This window comes from Nipponia nippon, unplaced genomic scaffold (assembly GCF_047370975.1).
Source record: "Nipponia nippon isolate SJK-2023a ecotype South Korea unplaced genomic scaffold, ASM4737097v1 scaffold_8, whole genome shotgun sequence".
Taxonomy (NCBI): Eukaryota; Metazoa; Chordata; class Aves; order Pelecaniformes; family Threskiornithidae; genus Nipponia; species Nipponia nippon.
The window spans coordinates 28449113-28458818 of record NW_028262402.1 but is presented as its reverse complement, the minus strand read 5'-3'; the positions used below and the strand labels follow the sequence as shown (position 1 = coordinate 28458818).

At 38.2% G+C, this 9706-nt stretch overlaps 1 protein-coding gene across 2 annotated transcripts in view; it reads right to left on the bottom strand.

Annotated features, from left to right (window-relative positions):
* Positions 1–2939: 2939 nt before the first annotated feature.
* Positions 2940–9706, bottom strand: part of SEMA4D (semaphorin 4D) — a 101780-nt gene continuing 95013 nt past the window's right edge. Inside the window, exons 17-19 of one of the 2 annotated variants that reach the window (XM_087741216.1) lie at positions 5330–5539; positions 3765–3862; positions 2940–3226 (exon numbers count right to left, since the gene is read on the bottom strand). In XM_087741216.1, coding sequence (XP_087597342.1) covers positions 3197–3226; positions 3765–3862; positions 5330–5539 — 338 coding nt within the window. In that variant the 3' untranslated portion in view covers positions 2940–3196. Of the gene's footprint in view, positions 3863–5329; positions 5540–9706 lie in introns of both variants that reach the window. The other variant, XM_087741215.1, reaches the window with a different exon arrangement.

The following is a 9706-nucleotide window of genomic DNA, read 5'->3' as shown; positions in this document are numbered from 1 at the left end:
TGCTTTTATGTTCTATGTATTTGGCTGATTACTGTAGCAGATGACAACAGCAAATTGTCTTAGCCCCGAACCACTTGAACTGGTTTGGCATACATTAATGGTTTTATGGACTAGCATTGATTTGTTAGCAATACAGTATACCAAAAGAACTTGCTAGAAAGATAATTTTATGTGGGAAGAGATTCCATGAGCTAGAAGGTTGGGGCTTGTGGGGAGCTACTTCTTATTTTTAACTCTTGTTTAAATAACGTCCAACTGTTTTTTGATTGTGGGTTTGCTTTTGTTTTTTTCTTCTAAATAGAAGGCTGGCATCAATGTCACTTTCTTCCAGTCAGCAAGAAATGAATTCTGGGCAGGCAGCTTGATTGAAACTAATTAAGGAAGGCCATGATGACTCAAGTTCCCAGTTAGCTCTTCTGTGTGATATTTTTGTTCTTCTGGGATCATACAGCAGGTGTAAAGCAGAGAGCATGGACTACAAAGGTCTGAAATCCCTGAAGTGAAAATGCTCTGTTTAGAAATTTTGTAAAGTTGATTAAGTGTACAATGATCATGTTTCTGCTGCTACTGAGACTAGTTTATCATAGGTCCTGCTTTGAAGTTATAGGATATTGAAGGACAGCAAAATGTGCGAGCCTGCTATCTTATCTGTACCTTCTCCATGCTGACTGACTCCTCATTCCTTCAGTTTGGGGTTGTGTTAGTGTATATATGTAAGAGTTTTGATCAATCTCAGTTTGTATCTAAGGTAGGGAAAATTTATAAGTCTTATACAAAATAAAATTTATATCTTACAGGAGATGAAATTTTGAAAACAAAGTGTGCTCATAATGGTGGTGGAGCACCTTAGTGGGAATGTCCTAGATAAATACTGTTGTTTACAAGTTGCAGACATAAGAGGACAAGCCTAAAGAAAGTAATTGGAGGATGCACCTGTAAATTGTCAGCTGTTCTGAAAGATGCTATAGATGCCATGTGCTGCTGCCAGCATCTCTGAAGTGTGTCTGTAAGTGCTTCACCACATTGACCATTTGTAGTGCAATACTTTGGAAAGTAGCTGCCTTGTGAAGTTAGAAGCGATACAAAAACTTTAACTAATTTTTAAATTCAAACAATTTTGTAGAATGTAAATTGTATAAAATCTGTTACAATATATTGATTCTATAAAGTATGGTTGTGACTTAAATAAATTCTTCTGATGGGTACTTAATGATACTTGAAATGCCAGCTTTGAGGAGGAACATTGATGAGGGAAGCCAGCCTTAAGCTGAAATGCACAGCTGGTCACTAGTTATAATGATGATCTTTTTGTATTAGTTTTTTCTAATCTTAAATGGAAATTGAGGGTGAAAGATTCCAGGGATGAAAGATGGTTTGGGCCAGCAGATATCCTTGATCCAGAGGTAAGTTGTGATTTATTCATACTTGTGCTACTTTGATATACATCTAAAACTCTGAAACTGCTAAACTTAGTCACCACATGGAATGGAGACCAGTTGGTGAAGATCACATTAACAGCTTCTTGGGTTTTTGGGCGTATTCTCTATTTTGTCTTACTGTAGAAGAGCTTGAAAAGTTACTTTGGAAACATTACAGGTTGTTTAAACTCTTAGAGAGTTATTTCCTGTTCTTATAATGTAGCAAAAAAATTCACTATAAGGGGTCACAGCTGTGTTCACTAATTCTGTTACACAGATGTTTTGTCACAAAGTTGAGCTAAACAAAAAATCTGGCAATCTTTTTTTTACTACTTGCAGTACTTTGCTGCAGAGACAGGGCAAAGCTCAGCTATGCTCATTTAAAACTCTGACCTCAATCTTACAAAGCCTTACTTTCCCACTCCACCATGGAACTAAACTTAAGTAAGTCTGCTCCAAATCTATTGAACAAATAGAGGAGGGACAATTCAAGAAGAGTCTTCTTATAGTTGTCTCTTAGCCATAAAAGATGTTGCAAGAGAAACACAATGGGGAAAAATTCCCTCTGAATGTTGGTGTCAGAAGTCTGCATCAGCATTCATTTATGATTGCCAAAGTGAAAAATAGGGAAAATGGTGTGTGTTTAAGAATTTTCACCCTGCATGTTTGTTTGACCACAAGGTGATCTGGTATTAAAAAAAAAAAAAAAAAAAAGAAAAAAGGGTCATTTAGAAACAATCTAATTTAAATCTTACCAGTTAGGGGATAACTTATCCCTAAGTATGAAGCTTTCTGCTATTGCTAGCAGTGGCTGTCCCCATGGACTCAAGCTGTAGTGATTCTTAGGTGGCATCTTACTTGCTTCCAGATTGTTGAAAAACATTGAGAAGACAAGACAGAAAACTTGACTTATGACTCAGACTTTTGTTTATTAGATGCAGAAGGACAAAACTCTGAACAGCAATGCAGTAAAACAATTTCACTGTGGATTAAGTAGGCCCTCACATTTCCAGTCTGCAGTTGTTCACTAGGAATATGTGAACTTGATGCAATTATAGTCTCAGAATTCATTTAACATAGAATTTTTTAAAGCTGCCACAGTTATCTCAAATATAGAAGAATAATTTGCAAAAACTAAAGAGTCTGCTTTAACTTGGGTGATTTGTAATCTATCTGTATTTTGAGCATTAGTCAGAAGTTCTTTATTTGGTACAGAAACTTTATTACCAAAGGAAATGTGTTTGAACGAATGAACTTACTGACACCAGAAGGGAGTGCTCTTCAAAACACTGCGAACAGTATAAGGGTAAACACATTAGAAGAAAATAAATGGGCCAGTTTAAGTGCTTTTACATAAATGTGATCCACATCTTATTATTAATCTCTAAATCATATGCCAAGATCCACAAGCCCAAAATTAACTGGTTTGCTTAATGAACTCAAAACAGAAGCCATACATCATATTACATTGTTTGCGCAGCACAAGTCTTACTGAGGCCACTTTTGTTCTTCATTAAGCTGAAAAAACTGGCATCGGAAAACCAGAGGTAGTTCCAGCATGGCATGGGCGGCCTCTCTTGTAGCATGTAACTTGGTTATTCTTCGGTGCAGTAAGTATATTCCTTTTCTACCTCAAGCTTCAGGTGATTCTCCTGAATATCAGTTTTAATGCCAGTACTAGCACTCGCAAATACCTCTTTGAATGCTCTGGTATTACAGTACCCAGTACTCTTAACTTGCATACATTTCTCCTTCTAGCCTGTTCATTCCTTTGTCCATTAGAGGCTGTTTTTCTTGTTGCAGCTCTCCTGAAGAAGTTCAGAATGATGTGTTAATACTGCTTTAAAATTAAAATGGGGTTTAAAGGTTGCCTATACTAAGTGTTCCACATCCAGAAGTTGTCAAAAGTTATCTTTGTTATAACTGTTGGAGAAAAGCATTAAAAGCTAAGTATGGACTATTTTTACAGGAAGGCCAGCTTTGATGGACGATACCATTTATGAAGTCCAGTAGTCTCTGCAATTCAATTAGTTTATAGATGTGATGAAATTAATCTACTACATTCAGTATACACAGACTTACTGTTTTGGGCAGGATGACAGCTACTGACTGATTAGCACTTGGTTAGTGAACTGAAGGAACAAGCTGACGTAACCATAATATGTCATAGATCGAGCAGATTTTACTGCTGAGAGGGTCAAGAATGATGACGTGTACAGGAACGCTAATCACTTTGTTACATAAATAGATTAGGTTGCAGATGTGTCATAGGCTCTTTATAAAATTGGGACTGTAGTGCATCATGTAGAAAGCACTGTAGGAGATATCTTTTCCAAAAATTCTTACCCACGTTTTCCTCCAGTTTTGCATCATTTTGTCATGCTCACTGATGGCACTTCTCCAGGTATCAAATTCTTTGGTCCATCCATCCTGACCAGCACTACCTGAGAATTGTACATGGGATGATTGCATAACTACATAACGATGCAGTAAGTTGATACCTATTCAGTTACAGTACTTCCTGTGGAGGATTGGGCTAGAAGAAACAAAAGCCACCATCTTGTCCTTCATTTTGCTTTACCTCCTCTCATGTTATTTGCAAGTCAGTTCTGTTCAAATGGTTGTGTCTCTTCCCCTCTGCAGCAAACTTGATATCCTCCAGCATAAACAGATTCAGTGCCTTTATCTGTGATTCAAGGTCTAAGAAATATAACCTACAAGTTAAGAGTTCACACCCATCTAAGAAGCACAGGAATGCTCCAGTTAGGTCTTACCATTCTTCTCCCCAGGCCTGGTATGATGCAGCTGCCTACGTCCAGTTTGTAATTTCCCCATTTTTCAGTAATGTTATAGTTATTCTTCATCCCATTGAGAACTTAAGAAGGGCTATTTCACTGCATTTTGATAAAACTCTAGTTCTAATTCTGCCAGTTTTTCTTGCAGAATGTAACACTACGGTGGTGACATACACAGATGTAATATTTTCTATTTATCCTTTGGGACACTAGCAACAGTATGTAAAGCTTTTGGAGCACACTGAAAGCCTCCCTGTGTTTCACATTTACAGTAGTTTCATAGAGATGCTCTTCATTCTGCTTCCAAGACAAGACTTCAAAGTAACTGGAGTGATGGGAAGACAACTTTTGTAACTCTTACTGCTTTTCTCTGTCACTGAAAAAAGAAGGGTTGAGCTGTTCTTGACAAATTCGTGTTTGTTTTTAACCAGCTAATTAAAAATAATTAACTTTTTCCTTCACCCTGCCAAGAAAATCCATACCATATCATCTTCATTGCTTCTGCTGTCTTTTTAAAGACTAATTCAGAGCTTCTCCAGGCCTGGGTAAATTCTCAAAAGCTAGTTGGAAATGATGCTGAAGTTGCATCAGCCAGTTTTGGGTACCTGAAGATCTTGCACAGCTGGTAAAGTTAGCTAACTGACCTCCTGCCCAGCTGGTGTCCAAATGAAGAGGTAGGAACTGACCACATGCCACTACAGGTGATTTACAAATCATCTGATTTTTAAAAATCCTGGGTAGTGGGGGTTTCTCTTTACCATCTGACTTCCTTGGTATTAAAGAATTTTTCTACCTTACTCTGTGGAGTTCTGGCAGGGCACCTATTTCTAACTCTCTAGTAGTCATCTGACTTCCAGTTTGTGTCCATTAGTTTAGCAGTTTTGGTTTCATTTCTAGATCATAACTGCTAATTTGCAGGTTAGTCCTTTGTGGGAGGAGGTGGAAGAAGGAATTTTCATGGCTCTAAAACCTATTCGTAAACAACTGAAGTGCATACTAATAGAGTAAGCAAGGGTTACCACCTTCAGACATGCACATATTTTATGGGTGAAAATTACAGAGCTTTCCTTGTACCAGGGTCAGGCCAAACATGGCATACATTCAAAACCAGCCTACCTTTGTCCTCCACTGTGACGCGCACTTCTGATGTTGTGTTCCCAACTTTTGAGATAAACGAACATTTATATTCTGTATTTTCTGATACTGTGTCTTTCACCCAACTCAGAACATGCACTCTGCCATCCAACAGCATATGAGATTGCTCAGTGATGCATGTGTTCATCTTCTGCCCGTTCTTCTTCCAGACAAAATAGGAGTCATCCGGACCTGTAAAAATGTCAGTCAGCTTATTTTGTAAGAAAATACAAGATGAGTCTTTTCAAAGAAAAGAAAACAAAAGCCTAAGACCTCAACATTAGGCTCAAAAGCATAAATGGTTGGTTGTAATGTTTCTTAGGTTTCTTCAGCTGAAATTCTGGGTGCCAAAAACCTGGGATAAAAAGGAGCTACCACTGGTAATTTAGGTTCAAGCCAAAGTTGCAAATGCGCTCGTGTATAAAGGAATTCTGTCTGGATTCTCACAAGGGGGAACTTACCCCACAAACATGATAGAGCCGGTGATGAACATCAGTGCTATCTACCTATAGGATTTCCTGTAGAGCTAGGCCACATCACCTACTGCTGATCAAGCTAGCTTCTGGTACGAAGCTGAAACCGAGACATACCTTGCAAAATCTGAAGTAAAGGCCAGGAGGGGAAAAAGTTCAAGAACTCACTGTGTCAAAGATGCTAGAACTAATAATGAAAGAAGCAGAATTGGAAAAAGACAGAACCATTAGTCACAGCAGGCAATTAGGCAAGACACAACTTGGAAGAAGCTTGGATCAACAACAAAGAGCAATCTGATCTTTCAGCCTTGCTGCTATTATTTGTCTTAACCTGCAAGGACAGAATTTGTATAAATCAGAGATTGACAGTAGCCTAGAGGACATAGCAGCTGTTGCTAGAAAATTAGCAAGGTTGGCTGAAGTGTACTTGGCTGTATCAGAGCCTTTTCATTTAAAAGACAGACATCTGGGCCAAACTAAGAACTTTGCAGTAATTCTGATGTTTAAAATATGCCTATTTCTCCCTCAGGGCCTAGGATCCAGACTAGCCTTAGCAAGAGTAGATGTAAAGAGAAATTTGGGGTAAAAGAAAAATAAACTGTTTTTGCAGGTGTGTCTTGAGAGAACAGGTAGCCTATACAGAAGTCAGCTTTTACTATGAGCATTTCAGATTGCAAATCAGTGTGGCATTTTTCTGTAGAAAAAGATTTGATTCTAGGTCAGTGTCCTGAAAACTAATTAAATGTTAGATAATCATGCAGGCAGACAAAAAAAAAAAACAACATAGTCTTTACACCTGTGCACTTCCTCAGCATATCATATTAAATTCTTAAATCATTTGAAAATAGAACTAACATACTACAAATATAGAGATATAAACCAGTAATAAGAGTAAGGGTGAATGATAGAGAACATGATCTAGTTAAAGCCTGGTAGAGTTTTATCTCTGAGGGACAGAGGCAGGGAAGCAGAACAATCTCTCGAGAAGGATGGGCAGCAGCTCCGACAAAGCGGAGAGGACAAGCATACCCTGAACTGAAAACAGCTAGCCTAGCACACACTCATTTAAAAAAAAAAAAAAGGTGTCTTATGGATGATTGTACTCATTCTACCATTAACAGTCGGTAGGTTATGTGTCGCTAAAATCACGTGAAATCTGGAACCCGGGACAAATGATTTCAGTAAACTAATGCTGAAGTTGGAATTTGGACAAATAGGAGGAATAGTAAGTAAATGCAAGCACAGCAGAAAGATAGAAATCTTTAAGTAAAAAAAAAAAACAAACAAAAACAAACAAACAAAACATAGGCTTGAAGAGTAGAAACCTACCTTCAAATACACTGGATTATCATTTCTAACAGATGCCACAGTAAGTCAGAAATGAAAGTAAGCGATAGTGTTTGCAGAGTTCCAGCTGACTTGGAGAAGTTAAGACCAGCTTGACCACAGTGAAGATCAGTAAGAAGTGGGAATGCTGCGGCACAAGCCTCAGGATGAATTTTTCCAAGTGTAGAAGAGTCATTACTCTAGCATGGTAAAGCTAAAAGCTAGGTGCTCAAGTAAAGCCACAAGCTCACAAGTTTTATTTGCAGTAGTTCAAACCCTAACATATGGGAACAGGGCCATTACCTAAAACCGTAAGCTTGAAAGATAGATACCATTTTAGGGCCATGTAAGGAAGGGGCAAGTTCAGTGCAGGACACTTCCCTAAACTTACTCCAAACATTACTACTCACACCAGAGAACCTGCTGTATTTTCTGGTGCTAAAGATCACAGTTGTTCCGGAGATCTGCCAAAAGCTCACAGTTTAGACACAACATTTCACCAAAAGACTAAAATCAAACAATTTCTTCACGTGGGAAATCGTGCGAGCTGTGTTGTTGCAGGTCAGCCCCTTAACAAGTTGCAACTGGGCAATTTTACCCTACCTTTGTTTTCTGGGTAGTCAGAAGCACTGGAAATCCCCACAGAGTAACACTCATACACAAGTTAGTTGACAGCAAAATCTAGGTTCAAGCGCTAGTCAGGGTTTTTACTGATCTTCGTGTTTCACTGCAGGTTATTCCTGATTTTCAGGCACTGTGCTATCAGCTTCTCTACTTTTATTTCCTTTTCAGGATTGAGCAATAGAAAAAATACACTGTGAAACAGCTTCATCTGCAAAAACTTTGAATCACATTTGTTAAATGCAAATTTTCTACAACTCGAGAGTGAGATAAGTTCAGACTCAGATGTAGTGGTTAGAGAAGTATTTTTTGAAAACAAAAGGCAATTAATATGAACACATACTCTGCATTTGCTACTGTTATAATACAAATTAATTACATGTCTAGTGTAAACTTTAAAATACAAATTTCTAACACATTTGATCTACTTACTTTGCCATCCATTTTAAGAATGCTTGAAAGATTTAAAAAAAGTCATCTCATTAAAACATAACATTCAAGCAGAGAATTAAACAGCAAGTCACTCTAGATAAGTAAGTAGCTATGTTTAAGCAACAATGAAAGATATTTCAAACAGTTAACTTTGAAAACATCGCCTCAATTTCAGTAAATATATTATTAATAAATCAACTTCACCACCTTAACGATTTTAGAAGGGGAAAGGTTAACAGTTACCAAACAAAATAAAAAAAGCTTTGCTGCACTGTTTAAACTACCCTTTTCTCTGCATAAGCTCTTCATAATTTCCAGTGTCCATGGAAGTGTTTGCTGCTTTTCCGTATAGATTTTATTTTCTATACCGCTGCTTTCAGCACTTTGAGTGAGAGGGTACTGCCCAGGTAGTAAGCTTCTGCTGGCGAAATGGGTTCCCTGACCTACATCAAGTCAGGCAGGTTTGCACAAACCATGTATTCAGTCAGCAGATGATTCTGCCTCAAGATTTTCCACCAGGAAAAATTTCAGCAGCCACAGGTAGCATTAAAAACTTAAACCACTGCAGCTGCTTGTAAACTTCCACCCACGGTCTACCTGTATTCACTGAATTATTGGTGTAAATTTGATCTTAGGTTAAAATAAATCAATAAATAAATAAACCCAGGTGTAAAGAATTGAAGTATACAGCTACAGATCCAGAGCAGCATGCTGATGTGCCCTACTGAACTGTACCAAATTAAGCATTTGCCATATACGCATGAAATCCTAACAGACCTACGGCTTTCAAGAAGGCTTGGAGATACTAATTTAAAAGCAGAGAAGAGAAAAAAAGAGATTATGGATTAAGTAGAGCTCACTGACATAAGGCTGGGGTGGGGGAGCAAGAAGGAGTACCGGCCAAGCCAGCTCCTCTTGCCAAATGCTGCAGCCTGCGGAGCTGCGCAGACATTTCAAAAGAAGCTGTATAAGCGAAATGCTCAGAAGCACTGCTGCATTGCTGCTGGTTTAGCACGCTGTTTTTCCTAATTTTTAACATGGTTCTTGAAGGGTAACATAAAACAAGGCTTCCCTATGAATTATTCAGAGAAACACTTCAGGATAGAGGGAGGTGAGCTGGGTGAAACAGAGCATGAGAAATCCCGTGAAGGTAACAGACAGGTATCCCACAGAGAAATTCCAGCAGGGTAACAGAAAGTCTTTTTCACAAATTCCTATCATCTAGACACGGAACTGCTACCAGAGGCTATCCTCAGTGACAGGAAGTTTAGGCTGGGGAAAAAACTCCCCTGTATTCCCCAATACACACCAAAAGCCCTTCCAAAGCTCACAACATGTAGCAGGATAGAAAAAAAAAGTTAGTTTATTTATTTATTTATTTATTTTTAAAAAGAGTAGCATCTGGATTTAATGCTTGCTATCTAGCTTACAGCTTTGGCCCGTACTGAATGCTACTGAACTAAACATCCCAGATTTCAGAAAACCAAGATCATATAGGAAGCTCTCA